Source organism: Prionailurus bengalensis, chromosome D3, assembly GCF_016509475.1.
Source record: "Prionailurus bengalensis isolate Pbe53 chromosome D3, Fcat_Pben_1.1_paternal_pri, whole genome shotgun sequence".
In the NCBI taxonomy this organism is placed as follows: domain Eukaryota; kingdom Metazoa; phylum Chordata; class Mammalia; order Carnivora; family Felidae; genus Prionailurus; species Prionailurus bengalensis.
In genome coordinates, this window is record NC_057356.1 from 22,307,039 (window position 1) to 22,324,336 (window position 17,298).

A 17,298-nucleotide genomic window follows, 5' to 3' on the forward strand; every position below is an offset into this window, starting at 1 on the left:
TCAGGGGCGCCTGGCTGGCTCAGTTGGTTAAGCATCTGATTCTTGGTTTCAGCTCAGGTCATGACTTCACAGTTCATGAGTTCAAGCCCTGCATTGGGCTCTGCACTGGCAGTGCGGAGCCTGCTTGGGATTCTTTCTCTCTGTGCCTCCCTCACTCGCACTATCTCTCTCAAAATAAATAAACTCAAAGAAAAAAAGACGTGAAATGGGGTTCACCAATCCAGATAGGCGAGGTGCTAACTGAGCACACTGGGTGAGCAGGCTTCACACTTGGTGACCTCAGAGAGCAAGCTTGAGCCGATGGCATTCAGCTAACATTGGCGATCTCTGCTCTTAGCCACCGGGGGGTAGTGTTGAGCCAACTGTGCCTCTTTCCCTGTGGCAGAAGCAGGAACCAGGCCCCTTAGCATCCCGCTCACGAAGGCTGGTTTTACAGGCGGGGTGAGGCAAAATTCACTGGGCCTGAGCTATTTGTGGGCCCATCTGGAGCAGCAGAAAGAGGTGGTCCCACCTTGGTTCAGATCCTGGTTCTGCCACTTGCCTGGCTTTCTTTCTAAACCCCTGAGGGCTCCATCTTCTATCCCGTGCCTGCCACCCTAGTCAGGGCCTCCATCATCTCTTACTTGGATTATTAGAAAGGAGTCCATGAGTCTCCCTGTGCCCATTCCTACCACCTCCCATGAGAGTCCACAGGATAGCCAGACAAAATCTTTCTGAAATGAAAATCTGATCATCACTTCCTGTATAGGCCCTTCACTGGCTCCTCATTTCTCCCCCAGGGAAAGTTCAGTTTCATTGGTGGCTTATAAGGCTCTCTGTGACCTGGCTATGACACCCTCATTGCAGTTTCACCCAATGACTTGAATTCTATCAACGACTTGAATTCAATCTATCAGACTGGTTTCTGCGTCCCTGCTTTTGCTCATGCTGTTCCCTCAGTCTAGGACTCCCTTCCCAGTCTTGTTCTGTTCACCCTCAAGGTCCTTAGGGCCTTCTTTGCCTATCCAACCCCCGTAGTCTCTAGCAGAGTTAGAGTCTCTTCTGCATGCTCTTGGAGCAACAGGGCCAGTGTTTATCATGCAGTAGAGTCATTATCTGCTTTGTGTCTGTCTCCTATTCCCCACCAGCCACCAGTCCAGGCTACACTCCTCAGATGCTCAATAAAGCCTTGCAAAAACAATAGATAACCATTTACTGAGCACCTATGTAGGCCTGCTGCCCTTGTGCTATCTTGTTTAATCTTCATGGCAGCCTTGTCAAATAAATATAGTCATCTTGGTTATATAGGGGAGGAAAGTAAGTCTCAGAGACAGTTATTTGCTCAGTGATGGCATCAGGACTGGAATTCAGGGGGTGCCTGGGTGGCTCAGTCGGTTAAGCATCGACTTCAGCTCAGGTCATGATCTCACAGTTTGTGGGTTCGAGTCTCGGGTTGGGCTCTGTGCTGACAGCTCAGAGCCTGGAGCCTGCTTCAGATTCTACCTATCTCTCCACCCCTCCCCAGTGTGCACTCTGTCTCAAAAATAAACATTTACAAAAATTAAAAAAAAAAAGACTGGAATCTAGGATGTTTGACTCCAGAGCAAGGTGTCTCCCTTGCCCATCCACTCCCAGAAGTTGGGTCATACCAGGAGCATTGCCAAAAAGCGGAGCATAACAGCATGACTCAGCACTAGCAAGAGACCCAATGAGAGTTGGACAGCCACAGAACAGAGGAGTAGGAACCAGAAAGGAGTGGCTCGGCTAGCTGTGCCCTCGTCCTGGAGTGGATGGTAGGCTGGGTGACCAGCCTGACAATAACTATAAAAGCCAGCATTATTGGGGCACCTGGCTGGCTCAGCTGGAAGATCATAAAACTCTTGATCTTGGGGTGTAGAGATTACTTTAAAAAGTAAATAAACTTTAAAAAAATAAAATAAAAGCCAGCACTATTGGTCACTTACTGTGAGCCAGGCAGTGGGTGGTAATGGCCTCTAGCCATTTCAGTAGCCCTATAAAAGGGGGATGTTATTTGCCCCAGTTTACAGGTGAGAAAACTGAGACTCAAAATCATACAGTACATTAAAGGTGAAGCCAGGATTCAAACCCAGGCACCCAGGCTATGTTTCAGTACCATCCATTTCTGAACTACTTGGGGATTATTTGCTCAGTGTTGGGAGAGGAATTAAGCTGCTTGGGTGGTTTTTTTGTGGTCACCCCCAGACTCAGCCTCCCCCACAGTACTCTTGGGCACTCCAGGTTTCCCAAGGGTGATAATAAAAACAGAGAGCAGTTTGGCACAAAGAACTCAGAATACTCAATACTCTCATGGTGCCCCCAGGTATTGTGAGAAGGGATATGCCAGCTCCTGCTCTGGAAAGTGTATAAGCTACCCTACTTTGCAGTCTCCTTCACTATCCACCCCCATGTTCCTATCACCATAGCAACCCATTCCTATGATAAGCAGCATATGAGAGAAGGAAGGAAAGAGCTTATGAACTTGACCAGTCCAGTTTTGTCACCAACTCAGAGAGTTCTTTGAGATCTCCTCCAGCGAGAGTTTTGATTCTCTGTGGCTCTTGGCACTCCATGGTGCAGACATCAGAAGCAACTGTACCACCAACATCATCGTCACCACTGTTATACTTAATTTTATTCTTTGATCAAGAAAGGAAATTAAACAATGAGGAATATGTACCAGAAAAAAAATTAGAGCTGCCAATTTCAGCCAGGTTGCAGAATACAAGCGTAGTATGCAAAAATCAGTTGTATTTCTACACATTGACAAGGAACATTCAAAAAATGAAATTAAGAAAACAATTTCATTTACATCAGCATCAAAAAGTAAAATACTCAAAAATAACCTTAACTAAAGTAGTGCACGATTTGTACACTGAAAACCATAAAATATTGTTGAAGGAAATTAAAGACTTCATAAGTGAAAAGACACCTATGTTTATGTTTCAGAAGGCTTAATACTGTGAAGGTGGCAATATTCCCTAAAGTGATCCACAATTTCAGTGCAATCTCTACCAAAATCCCAACTGCTTTTTTTTGCAGAAGTGGACAAGCTGATCCCAAAGTTCATGTGGAAACACAAGGGACTCAGAATAGCCCAAACAATCTTGGAAAAGTAAAATGAAGTCAGGGAGGACTCACACTACCTGATTTCAAATTTAATACTAAGCTGCTGTAGTCAAAAACAATGTGGTACTGGCATAACGATAGACATACAGACCAATGGAATAGAATTGAGAGTCCAAAAATCCACTCAACTATGGTCAAGTGATTTTCAGCAAGTGTACAAAGACCATTCAATGGGAAAAGAATAATCTCTTCAACAAATAGTGCTGGGGCAAGTGTACTACAACATGGATGAACCTTAAAAACATTATGCCAAGTGAAAGAAGCCAGTCTCAAAAGACTCTATGATTCTCTTCATATGAAATATCCGGAACAGGGAAATCTATAGAGATAGAAAGTAGATTTGTAGTTGCCAAAGGCTGGAGTAGGGGAGCAGGGAATGAGAAATGACTGCTAACGGGTACAGGGGTTGTTTTTTTGGGGGGGGGTGATGAAAATGTTCTGTAATTAGATAGTGGTGATAGTTGCACAACCTTGTGAATATACTAAAAATCACTGAATTTACACTTCAAGGATTTATGGTATGTGAATTATAACACCACAAGTTTTTAAATTTTTAAAAAATTATTTATTTTTGAGAGAGAGAGAGCGTGCAAGAGGAGGAGGGGCCGAGAGACAGGGAGAGAGAGGATCTGAAGCAGGCTACACGCTGAAAGCAGAGAGCCCAACACAGGGCTTGAACCCAGGAACCATGAGATCATGACCCGAGCCAAAGTTGGATGTTTAACTGACTGAGCCACCCAGGCACTCCTAAAGTTTTTTAATTTAAGAAGGAGACAAAACTGCCCAAAAGTATAGATGGGAAGTATACTGTCTCAGATTGCTACCCAGAATGTCATTAGAACTCTGGTGAGGCACCCCCAATTCCCCTCCATCTCCCCTTTTCAGGCCATCCCCATCTCACCTTACAGCCATCTGAACCCTTCCTACTTGCCTCTCCCCAGCAACAGTCACCCCATGGTGATGCTTCTCCTGGGCCCCCTCTGCACTCACCCAACTGGTTCTGGTATGACTTATCTAGGGGAAGGTGGGCAGAAATATGACCATGCTGGGGCCCAAGGGGCCTGAGGGGCAGCCTTTTCACATTTCCTAGTAACCGCCTAGAAGGAGGGATTCCAGGGTGTGGTGTGGGTGCCCCCATCTGCCCCCCTGCCACTGTTTGCTTCTGTGGCTGTTGCCATGTTCCCCTGAGAGTTTGGCAAGCTAGCAGCTAAACACAATCTGGGGATTTACTTGGAGAAGACATGTACTGGGTTTGGGGGTTGGAGGTTCTCCTTTGCCAGGGCCTTTGTTTCAGAGGAGGAAAATTAATTCTGCTGGCCTCAAAACACTCTGTAGCCCGAGGGGTGTGGACCCAGGCTTCCTAGCACACGATGATGATTTAGACCATTTATTGAGCACTTACAATGTTCCAGACACAATGTCCCTGGAACAAATGTGCCTTCCAAGGGAAGGCGAGGTTGGGCTGTGGTTCTGCTGCAGGTTCCACAATCAAACAGGCTTGGGTTCATATCTTGGCTCCCCTTTTCCTGGCTGAGTGACCTCAGAAAATTTTCTTAATCTCTCTGATCTTCCATTTGTTTGTAGAATGGGGATACCCTTATCTATTTTCAAATGGTCCCATAATGATGTAATAATACTCAGAGGAAATGCTCCCCAAATAGGAGACTGTGAGCTCCATGCAGAGACCTAATCCATCTTGTTTACTGCAATATCTCCAGCATTGCACACACTCCTCACTTTCCCACCCCCGTGACTTTGCCCATGCTGGTCCCTCCACCTGGAATGCCCTTTCCTCTACTCCAATCCACTAACTCACATCCTTCCTTTCGCTCAAATACCACTTGCATCCCATTGGGGTGACTTCTGTGTCTGGGTCCTCTCCCTGATTAGGACGGAAACTCCTGGAGCTGAGACTGTGCAACAACAGAGCACTTAATTGCCTGGGCTTAACTCTGGCTAAGTTACTTAACTTCTCTATACCTCAGTTTGCTTGTCTGTAAAACGGGCTTAATAATGGTACCTACCCCTAGGGGTGTTCTGAGGCTTCAACGAGGTAATGCATTTAGGATGGAGCTTGGCATGGAATAAGCCTTCAATAAGTGTAGTGAACATGCACTGTTCAATATGGTAGCCACAAACCATATGGGGTGATTTAAAGTAAAATTCATTAAAATTAATCAAAATTGAATTTAATTCAATTCACACTTATATTTCCCAGCCTCACTAACCATTTTCCTATCTAACTAGAAGCTACCAAATATGTCCAATAGGACAGCCCAAATACAGAACATTTCCATCATTGTGGAAAGTTCTATTGGATGCTGCTATGAATGATGATGCTGTGGGCGCAATAGGCACTCCTCCTGACCCTCCTTGCTCAGCCTTTGATGTCCCTAGAAATAACTGGGGCACCTCACATTAGAGGGATGAGGGAGAGAAAGGAGACTGGTGGGAAATAAGCAGGATTAGGGGCTAATGAGAGAGCAGTGGAGAAACCCAATCTCCATCTGCCACCAGTCTGGCAGGAAGTGGGTGTGGACAGCAGCTGGGGCTTTGCAGAAAGACGCTGGAATGTGAAGTGGGGTGGGGCTGAGGTATGGAGTTACCTAACTGCTCCTGAGTATGCCTGGCCAGGTGCCTCAGATGGAAGGAGATGGCCAAAGATGTCCCCCCTTCTCTTGGGCCAGACTCTATCAGGGCCCAGAGCAAAGAAGGTGTGCAGCACTAACTGATGTCAGCTGGCCTAAAGAAGTCCCAAGATAGTCCAGGGATGGGAACACAGGATGCTTACAGACAGGGAACCTGGGAGAGCCCTGGGCTAGCCCTCAAGTCCTGGAAGAGGTGACCACATGGATATGCTGTGATCTCAAGCAGATGCACTTCTGGTTTCTTTACAGATAGCCATTGACAATGTGGCCTCTGCTCTCTTGGAGTTTTGGCAGCTGGACAAGAATAATCCCTTAGATGTTATGACCCTTGACAGTCTATATGTCTCCTTAGATCTTCTCTCTGCATAAGGACAGGGCAAGCACTGATAGCCCCATTCCATAAATGAGACAAACGACACTCAGAGATGTTATCCTGAAAGGGATGTCTCATAGAGGAATGGGGAGGAGGGCCGGGCCTCGCAGGCATTTCTAATGGTGGAACATCAAGCAGCATGACAGAAATCAAAAGGCAGGGAAATCTTCTGGGCTTCCTTCATCACCTCGCATACTTGGTGGACACCCCTCACTGATCAGGCCTTTGAAATCCGAAGGGTGCCTGGGTGGCTCAGTAGGTTAAGCATCTGACTTGACTCTGTCTCTTTAGATCAGGTGACAGATTTTGGCTCAGGTCATGATCTCACAGTTTGTGAGTCTGAGCCCTGTGTTGAGCTCTGTGCTGACAGTATGGAACCTGCTTGGGATCCTCTCTCTCTCCCTCTCCCTCTCTGCCCCTACCCAGCTTGTGCACACTCTCTGTTAAATAAATAAACATTTAAAAAATCTCAAAAAACACCCTCACTGTCCCCCAAGACTATCAATATGCACCACCTCTCCCTTAGGGCCCAGGGCATGAGGGATCGCAGTGATGGGAAAGCAGGCAACAGGGTGGGGGTGCTCAGCCCTTCCTCATGCTGAAGGTTCAGGGTCAGCATTGCATCATAGAAGTCCTATGATCCTGTGGAAAAAAACAAACCTTCAGCAAGGACACATTTGAGTTCCATTTTTCTGCCCTAGCCTGTCTCTTCTTAAATATGGATGCTTGGTGAAAAAGGATGTGAGTTTCCCACCCCCAACAAACTGAATGAATTATTTACTGGATTGGCCAAGTCCCTGACTCTTACCAGTCAGAGCTGGGTGTAGAGGGTGACCTTTGCATAACTCCAGGTGTGGGGTCTCTTCATTAGGGAGATGGGGAGACTGAGGATGGGAGAGAAAGAGTGCCTGCAGGGAGAAGTCCTCACTCCTCCTGACATTGCCCGCTTCTCTAGAGGTCTGGGAGCATGGATGGAGGTTTTACAGGCACCCAGCCTGGACAACCATGCCCTCTGGCATGCTATCCTGTGCCCACCTGCCCCCCCAGACCTGTCTCAGAGCCAAGCACGGGACCTCACTTAATCCCAATTATGTAACGTGCAATCCAACAGTTGGCTAAGGAGGAGGGGCCTGGAGCCACACCCAGGAGTGGGGCAAAAGGCTCTAGCTGGGTCAGGGCCACAGATCAAGCTTGGCTTCTGCCTGAAGCGTCCCCCACTCCTCTAGCTGCAACCAGACACCATGAGTGGCCGAGTCGGAGACCTGAGCCCCAAGCAGGCAGAGACCCTGGCCAAGGTGAGAGACCCTTTCCCTGGACCCCCAGAAGAAAAGGGTTGAGGGGCAAGGGGAGGAGGTGGCCAGAGCCCTGGCCCACTCTGTTGGCTTAGAGTGTCTTTGATATTTTCCCTTTACTGTCACCTTACCCAGGGCCATGCTCCAAAGCGGCCAGTGACATCAGCTCTGTCCAGGGCAGGAGTTGATGGAACAGTACCGCATCCAAGCAATAATAGTGTGTGCGCCAGATCAAACTTGACTTCTCATGTAGGAACCAGAACTAGAGAGCTCTACCAAACAGCTGCCCTCTTCCTATCCCTCCCAGGCCCCTTAGGTGGGAGACTAAGGATGCTAATGGTCTGCACCTCTGAGTCTGTTCCCCCTCCTTCCCCAGGACCCTGAAAGACAACCTGTCTGGAAGAGCGAGATAGGGCAGGGTGTGTTGTCATCCCCATGGTCAATGGGGAAGGGGACACGTAATCACTAACCATGCTTTTGTAGAAAATGGAATGAAAAAAGGCAGAAGCCTTGGTGAGTCAGCACATGGAAAGAACTATGGATACCTCCATACTCCAATCCACTTGCCCACATCCCACCCACTCATTTATCCTTTCTTTCATCCAACCCTGCACCCCACCCACCCATCTATCCATCCCCCCTGCTCTCTATTCACCCACCAATCTCTCCTTTCTCTACTCAACTATCTCTCTCTCCTCCCATCCATTGATTTCTCCTTCCTTCTTTTTCCATCCACCCACCCATTCCTCTATTCATTCTTCTTTCTATTCATTTACTTAGCATCTATCCTTACTTGCATTCACCTACCCATCTATCCATATATCCATCCAATGATCCATCTCTCCTTCTACCCATCTGCCCACCCATCCTTCCACCATTATGCACCAGACTGCATGTGTAAGAGAAGGGATGATGAAAATAATTATTCGGTCTGGAGGCAAAGGCTAAGTGCAGAAGCCACTTTAACCAGCATCTCTTTTCCCAGTTCCGAGAAAATGTGCAGGATGTGTTGCCTGCCCTGCCCAATCCTGATGACTATTTCCTTCTGCGCTGGCTCCGAGGTGAGGGCAGAGGTTGGGGGGTGGGGGGCGGATCAGGTTGAGGGGCAGCAAGAGGGGCCTTGTCCCAACTGTTCCACAACAACTCATGGCTCTCAGAATCCAGCCATGCCATCTCACTTCATATGTTCAGGTCCAGGAGAAGGGAGGGTGCAGAGAATGAAGGTCCTTCCCCGGGCCCCCAGTGCCATGCCTAGCTCCTCACAGCCCAGAACCAGGACGAGGTAACCACAAGGTAGCCTCTCTGTCACCTCACACCTTCCTTCCATCTTCACACAGCTCGAAATTTTGACCTGCAGAAATCAGAGGCCATGCTCCGCAAGGTGAGATGCATCCACCCCCGGAGATTTGGGGAAAGGCTTTGTGGGGGGCAATCCATGTCTTGAGCCCCTATCTCAGAGGTGCTGGGAGCCTGTGAGACCTTACCTCTCCTCTCTCTTTCAGTACATGGAGTTCCGGAAGTCCATGGACATTGATCACATCCTTGATTGGCAGCCCCCAGAGGTGAGCCAACCGCCCCCCCACACACACACACACATCCCAAGTTTTTACAGACACAGCATTCAAACAGCCTCTGGCTCACTGGAAAGCATGAGTGAAGGCCAGAAAGCCTGGGAAGCTTGTAGAACTGCCCACAGGCCTACAGGCACCTCTCCTATGATAATTATGAATATTTCCTGGGTGTTTATGAGATTCTGACCTGAGTTAAAACTTTAGCCGCATGAACTTATTTAGTCCTCACAGCTCAGTGAGGTGGGTGCAAGTGTCCCCATTTTACAGATGCGGACACTGAGGTCCAGCAAAGGTTAAGCAGCCTACCCAAAGTCCCACAGCCCCAATGTGGAGCTGGGATTTGAATTCATGAAGCTGGGTTCTTCACCACCACAGTCAGCTTGTGCCTCTGAGCCCTCACCTCTAGGGTCTTGCTCAGAACATCCTGTCTGGTGGGAAAGAAACTTAACCCACTAAGGAGTTGGAGAGAACAGTCCCACCCACTGGCACCTTAGTAAAACAATGGACATGGTTGCATTTGTAGAGCATGAACTGTGGGCCAGTCACTGATACTGGGGAGTTTCCCCAACAGTCCCCTAAGGGAGGAAGTATCTAAACCATTTTACAGAAGAGGGAATGGAATGGGACTCAGAGAGATAGTGTCACTTGTTCAAGGATGCACAACAAGGAAGCAGGAGTGTCTGTATTTGAACCAGACATGTTGACCTTCAGAATCCATGTTTTCCATCACTAAACCTAACTTCTCTCAATGGAAAAGAACGTGGGAGATGTTGGGGGCGGGGGGACTCCAGAACATTAAGGACTCCAGAAGCCTTCAGCCAGGCCCAGGTAAGGCCTGGCTCTGCCATGTACTCATTGTAAGGCCCTCCCCTGAAGGTCCCTTAGTTTTCTCACCTGGACAATAGTGCCACCTTCAGGGAAGAGACAGTGATTGTATCATGTTGTGTGTAGGCTTGGGCCACCCAAGTTAACCTAGTCTGGGGGTCTCCGGGAGGTGAATAATGCCAAGTTCTGTGTATCTTTTCCATGCCCAGGTGATCCAAAAGTACATGCCTGGAGGCCTGTGTGGCTATGACCGGGATGGCTGCCCCGTGTGGTATGACATCATTGGACCACTTGACCCAAAGGGCCTGCTCTTCTCAGTCACCAAGCAAGACTTGCTTAAGACCAAGATGAGGGACTGCGAGCGCATCTTGCATGAGTGTGACCTGCAGACCGAGCGGGTAAGGCCAGCTCCTCTGTGGGGAGGTGAGGCTGCCAGGGAACATGGTCCCAGGAATACACCTGTGCTCTCTACTATCACCACCAAAGGACTCTGGAGTTAAATTTCAGCTCTGCTGCTTCCTAGCTGTGTGTTCTTGGAGAGTGGTCTCCCCTCTCTGAGCCTGTTCCTCACCTATAAATAATAAATAATGGTTGCAAAGATTAAATGAGATAATGCAAATGTATGGCCCAGCACACAGAGCTTCATGCATATTTCTCAACCCTAGTTACTGTTATTCCCTCTGAGGCTGCCTGTTCTGTTCCTTCTGTCTGGATAACTCTACTTCCAGCACACCCCTACCTCCCACACTCCCCTTGGCTCTTTCCCTTCTATCTTTCATGTCTCAAACTTAGATGTCACCTTCTCTGATGTCCCCGTCATATATGGGTTAACATATATTCTCACAGTTCCTGTGCTGTTTATTTGCAGCATCTATCTCAGAACTTATAGTGATCTGGTTGCTTGTCAGTCTCTCCAAGCAGGCTGTGAACCCTTTGAGGACCAGAACTGTGGATTATTGAGTATTATATGTTATACTCTCAGTGTCTGGCACAAAATAGGTGCTTCATAAATATCAGTTGGACAAATGGAGGGATGAATGGATGATTGAATGGCAGTAAGAAAGGATGGATGGGTGAATTGATGGATGGGTGGGCCAATTAATGGATGAATGGACAAATGGATGGATGGATGGATTATAAATGGATAATGGATGAATGGATGGATGGATGGGCGGGTGGATGTGTGGGTAAATGCATTCACTGTTTTGTTCACTTGTTCAGAGTAGGGGACAGGAAGAATCTCTGAGGGGTCATGTGCTAGGGTCACCATTTCCCAAGTTTTGAGCCTGCACCCTAAACCTGGGTACTGGTCTTTGTTTTCATCCTTGCAGCTGGGAAAGAAGATTGAGACCATTGTGATGATATTTGACTGTGAGGGCCTGGGACTGAAGCACTTCTGGAAACCTCTGGTGGAAGTGTACCAAGAGGTGAGGAGAAGGCCCCTGGGTGACCCCTGCCTACTTTAATGATGAGTTCAGTCTGCAGTGACCTTCTTGCTCACTCAGAGCCAGGATTTGGTAAAAGACAGTGGACTTTCTGGGCCCCAGCACTGTGACTCAGGACCTAAGTGGCCTTAATGTGTTTCCTGAAAGAGCCCACAAATCAGGCCTCAGATTCAACACTGTACTGACACCACCAGGACCACCTTCTTCCAACCCTTCCCAGCTCTGTCATCCCTAGCTCTGTGACTCCAGCAAGTCACTTCATCCCTCCATGTTTCAGTTCCCTCACCTACAAAATGGGGACACTGATATTCTGCATTTCAAAGGGATGTAGGGATATTCCAGTGAGTTGATATATAAAATGTGTACACAGTGCTTGGCAAATAATGAACATTTAATATACAATAGTCATTAATATCGCTATACTATAATTACTATAAGATTTACTCTAAAAATAATTGTTTTTAAAGTGTGGTTGTTATTGTCTGAGGTGCGAAGCTGTCCTCCAGAGGCCAGTGGAGGTGATGAAAAGAAGGGAAACCCTCTATCTCTCTTTGAACACTCCAGATGGGAGATTGCAAAGGTGATGGGGATAGGAGAAGATGAGATGTAGGCTCTGATGGGGTCTTTCTTGGTTCCACAGTTCTTCGGCCTCCTTGAAGAGAATTACCCAGAGACCCTGAAGTTCATGCTCATTGTGAAAGGTGTGGCAAGTGACTTCACTTTTTTGTACTTCTGTTTCGTCATTTGAACCCTGGGGACAACAAAAGTGCCTTCTTTCCTGGGTAGTAGTGAGGCAGGTTGGTTGCTTGGCTTCATAAAAATCACTTAGAGTGCTTGGAACAAAGTAAGTGCTCCATAAATAGCAATTTCTATGGTTGGCCTTACTGCGAGAAGAGGCAGTTCCAACACTAGCTCTTCTAGGAATCCTCACTCTTTTCTCCCACCTACATTGATCTCTCCATTCCCAAACTGCTTGTGGTACTGGCATCTGGAACATTCAAGTCTGGCCTCTCCTGTCTGCTGTCTTCTGGAGGCCTCTAGTTGTCTTATGTGTGTTCATCCTGGTTTTTTTCCTGAGTTGTCTGCTCCTTGAAAGCAGGGCCTCTGATTTTCCACTTCTGTTGTATCTTTTGTAGGCCTGGGACCATGTGGATGTTCAATAGGTATTTGTGTTGTTGTTTGAGTGGATTGGTAGATGGAAGGGTGTGTGGATATTTGATGGTTGGCTGGTTAATTGGTTGATTTGTTGATTAGCTGCTTAGTTGATTGTCTAGTTTACTGGCAAATTGGTTGGCTGTCTAGTTGAATGACTGGTGTTTGGTTGGATAGTTGGTTGGTTGGTTGGTTGGGTGACTGGTTGGTTTGTTGTATAGTTGTTAGTTTGGTCGACTGAGTGATCAGCTGGCATTTTTGGTTGAGTAGGTAGGTGAGTAGCTAGTTGGCAGATTGGTTGGTTGGCCGACTGGTTTGTTGTTTGGCTAGATCTTCTGCTGGTTGCAGAAGGTAATTGGCTGGGTGGTTAGCTGGTTGCTTAACAGGCTGATGGGTTTTCTGGTTGGCTGATTTGATAATTGGTTGTTTCACTATTTGGTAGGTTGGCTGACTGGTTGGTGGTTTACTGGTGGGCTGAATAGAAGATAAGTTGATTGGCCATTCTGTTGGTTTGTTGATAGATTGGATGAATGATTGGGTGGGTGGTTGCTTGCTTGTTTGTTGGCTGGTTGACCAGTTGTTGAATGGTTTGTCAGGTGCAGGGCATTTTCCAATTCATGACTTTTCCATATGATTGGCTATGAATGTTATGGAGAGAATGGCCCAATGGAATTATTTTCTCCTCCATTATCTCTGTTTATATCTCTCCAGCCACCAAACTGTTCCCTGTGGGCTACAACCTCATGAAGCCCTTCCTGAGTGAAGACACTCGCAGAAAAATTATAGTATTGGGAAGTAAGTAATTCCAGTTCTATCCCCTGAACTCTGTGCCACTTAGACTCAGAAACGTGTCCCCAAAAGTGAAGCGAAATGTATTTTACACGACAAAGTCTTTCCAGTTACCTCTGCTTCATTCCCTGTCTTTGGTGACTAAGGCCTTCACACCTTCTTCCTTATCAGTTTCAGTTTGGTTGATAGTCAATCAGCCAATGAGCCTATGAGCCTCATTTTCCTTTCAACACTCAACACCTCAGTGCTTCTAAAGCCAATTTGGGGGGCGCCTGGGTGGCGCAGTCGGTTAAGCGTCCGACTTCAGCCAGGTCACAATCTCGCAGTCCGTGAGTTCGAGCCCCGCGTCAGGCTCTGGGCTGATGGCTCGGAGCCTGGAGCCTGTTTCTGATTCTGTGTCTCCCTGTCTCTCTGCCCCTCCCCCATTCATGCTCTGTCTCTCTCTCCCAAAAATAAATAAAAACGTTGAAAAAAAATTAAAAAAAAAATAAAGCCAATTTGGGCTGGGGAGGATGAGGAAGAAAAGTAGAAGAGAAGATGTGATTCAGAGAAGGAAAGGTCAATAAATGCCACTTATGTGCTATAGGGTCCCCCACAAGGTCCTTGACCTCATAAGGCTTTAAAGTCTCCTTGAGAGGGGAACCTGGGTGACTCAGTAGGTTAAGCATCCAACTTTGGCTCAGGTCATGATCTCATGATTCGTGGGTTCGAGCCCCACGTCAGGCTCTGCGCTGACAGCTCAGAGCCTGGAGCCTGCTTTGGATTCTGTCTCCCTCCCTCTCTACCCCTCCCCCACTCACGCTCTGTCTCTCTCAAAAATAAATAAACATTTTTAAAAAATAAAGTCTTCTTGAGACAATTAGATAATTCTTATCTTCATTACTCATGACTGGAAGACCCTCAAAAATGTGCCAACCCATCACCTAGGAGGAAACATGTTTCCATAGCAACATAATGCTGGAAAACACTTCCTGCAGTCTGAGGCCTGGGAAGCTGAGGAATTGGCCTTGGAAGCCTAATCCTTGTAGGGTTTCTCCCCAAGCTCAGGTCCCCCTGGTGGAAATGAGGGGCTGACAAGTCCCCTCCATGCCTGGTAACAACTCTTCAACCCCTCTGCCCACAGGCAACTGGAAGGACGGTTTGCTGAAATTAATCAGTCCCGAGGAACTGCCTGTTCAGTTTGGGGGGACTCTGACTGACCCAGATGGGAACCCCAAATGTTTAACTAAGGTATGAAGAGCCCCAGACAGGGGAGGGGAAAGGAATAGAGCTGAGTTCCTTTCTCACCCATCCATTCATTCCACAAATGTCTATGGAGAAACCCCTGTGAGCCAGGTATTGAGCTAGACAGTCCTAGCCCTACCATCACCGGGCTCTCAGAAGCTGTATAGGCAAACAAGAAATGAGGAAAATTTGACTCAGAGGGATGAACTGGAAGGGGAAGTTTCCAGAAGAGGCCTTGACCCTGTAGGGTCAGGGAAGGTTTCCCAGGGGGTGGGAGAGGACGGGGTGAGCAGGATACTTCCAGAAGATGTTGAAAGCATCTCAAGCAGATGAAACAGCACAAACAATGCAATGGCCAAAAGAGAGAAGCAAGCCCATTTTGTCCTGTGTCTGCAGATTAACTATGGTGGGGAGATCCCCAAGTCCATGTATGTGCGGGACCAAGTGAAGACTCAGTATGAGCACTCAGTGCAGATCAACCGTGGCTCCTCACACCAGGTGGAATATGAGATTCTGTTCCCAGGCTGTGTCCTCAGGTAAGCACCAGGCCACCAACCCATCCCTGGCTGTGTCTTAGACCCTCAAGTTCCCATCAGACTGAGCAGGAACTTGTCCTCCTCCCGCTCACCCAGGTGGCAGTTCTCATCTGATGGTGCAGACATTGGTTTTGGTGTTTTCCTGAAGACCAAGATGGGGGAGCGACAGAGGGCTGGGGAGATGACAGAAGTGCTGCCCAGCCAGCGCTACAATGCCCACATGGTGCCTGAGGACGGGAGCCTCACCTGCTCAGAAGCTGGTGTATGTAAGTCTACACTGGCTGGGCCCCAGCTCTGGAAGGCCACCTGTCTCATAGTTTAGAAAGAGAAAAAGAGGGTCAGTGACCACCCCCTTCCCCAGGAACATACAGCCTAGGTTAGTGCTATTCATTCACACAGTTGTTCATTCAGGCCCCACTCTCAAGCATTTGCTACACACCAAGAACCAGAGACACATAGGCCTTGCAGGGAGTGAGAGCACTCAGGACACAGGCAGAGAATAGGGCAGATGCAACATTTTGCAGGAGGAAACTGGGGCTCTGAGAAGTAAATCAACTTGTCCAGAGCCACAGAGCTGAGTGTGATGCCAGGGTCCCACCTCAGCTTCATGGTAGCTGCATTACACTGGGCAAAATCTTACCAATCCAGACCCTTAGCTTGCTCATCTGTGAAGCAGAGGTTACAAACCCTGCCTTTTGGGGTGGTTGTGAGGAAGTAAAGGGTGTGCACAGGCCTTATCCAGCATCTCACTTTATCCAAGGAGGCTGAGAGGCCTTTGACATTCTCAACTGCCCACCCCACACCTCTATCATGCGATGTCCAGGTGTAGAGACAATAGGATGCAATGGCCATTGTTCTCATTGTCAGTTGGAGCAACTAAAGCCAGCCTGGGCACATGCCAAGAGGAGGTCAGTGTCTGTTTACAGACATGGCTCAAGGGTGACAGCTCCCATGGGAAAGGGACAGGAGTAGTGAGAACTTGCCCCAGCTTGGCAAACACAGCAATTAGGAATAGAGCTTGTCATCCCTCCGGTGGCCAGGGCAGAGACATGGGGAGTATGAAGCCAGATCTAACTACCCATCGGTCCATTTGTTTCCCCAGATGTCCTGCGCTTTGACAACACTTATAGCTTTGTCCACGCCAAGAAGGTCAGCTTCACAGTGGAGGTGCTGCTCCCAGACGAGGGCATGCAGAAGTATGACAAGGAGCTCACCCCTGTCTAGGCTGCCCCCTCACTTCTCAGAGACCCCTGACCCTCTCCTTTGTCTATCTATATACTATCCCCTCAGAAATTGATCATTACTCCTCTTGACACTGAGACTAGTGAGTAGAGAAAAAGTTGCCTTGGGGAAGACTTATATGCTGTGGTTAGATCAGGAAAGGTATGAGAGGCACAGTTTTGGAGGATGCCAAGATTGCATAGGGGAAGAAGCAAGGCAAAAGCAAGAGGTGAATGTCACTGAAACCCAAGAAATAGGAAATGAATCCTTAGCTTTTGTCCTCACTTCTTCTAAGGCATTTGTGTGTGTGTTTGAATTTCTTCCCTATCATCTATGAGCCACGTGGGTTACAGGTATATCTAAATTCTTTTTAGATACATATACAGTAGATGCTCAATGTATACTTGTGAAGTTGAATTAAGGTAATGAGCAAGTAATTCATGGGTATGCCTGACAAGAAGGAACCTTACCCGGAGCAGGTTTCAGCACCTCGGACAGAGACAGGGCTGTGGAAGCAGGGGACTCTCCTGCAGGACCCAGGTGATCTAGCCCCCAGGTTTCTGGGAGTGGCTGCCCCCTCAGGTAGGTAGGAGATGTCTGCATAAGGCTTTGTCTGACTCAGCACACAGCTTTCCCAACCCATCACTCTGACCCTTACCCTTTTCCCTTGGAATTCACAGCTTATATTTTAAACAATTAAAGAAATTTTACCGGAAGCAAAGGAAGTCCTATCTGGTTCTAGCTGCTGCCTGGCACTAAAAATTTAAAAATCGCAGCTATCATCTGGTAAGTGATGTCTTGCATATCACACATGGTGCCAAGTGCTTAATGAATTTAGCCTATTTCACACTCAAACCTTCCCTGGGACCACTTATCATGGCCATCTTATGGATAGAAAACTAAGGCTTAGAGAGGTGAAGTCACTCCCAATGTCATACAACTCTTAAATGGCAGATTCAAGATCCAGGGTTTTTGTTGTTGTTGTTGTTGTTTCTTTATTCCGAAGACATTGCTCTTAATTGTCCCTTAATACCACTTCCTAAGAGCCTACTTACACAAAAAAGGAGAGAAGGAATGATTTGTTTGTCCTAGAGCT

At 47.6% G+C, this 17,298-nt stretch overlaps 1 protein-coding gene across 1 annotated transcript; it reads left to right on the top strand.

Annotated features, from left to right (window-relative positions):
- Positions 1–7,318: 7,318 nt before the first annotated feature.
- On the top strand, positions 7,319–16,923 carry LOC122470983 (SEC14-like protein 3). Its single transcript, XM_043559267.1, has 12 exons — positions 7,319–7,442; positions 8,425–8,500; positions 8,777–8,820; positions 8,942–9,001; positions 10,045–10,233; positions 11,167–11,262; positions 11,921–11,981; positions 13,144–13,227; positions 14,345–14,451; positions 14,842–14,981; positions 15,078–15,247; positions 16,084–16,923. Exons 1-12 carry the CDS (start codon positions 7,389–7,391, stop codon positions 16,203–16,205), a joined length of 1,203 nt encoding a protein of 400 aa, XP_043415202.1. The 5' UTR covers positions 7,319–7,388; the 3' UTR covers positions 16,206–16,923.
- The last annotated feature ends 375 nt before the right edge of the window (positions 16,924–17,298 follow it).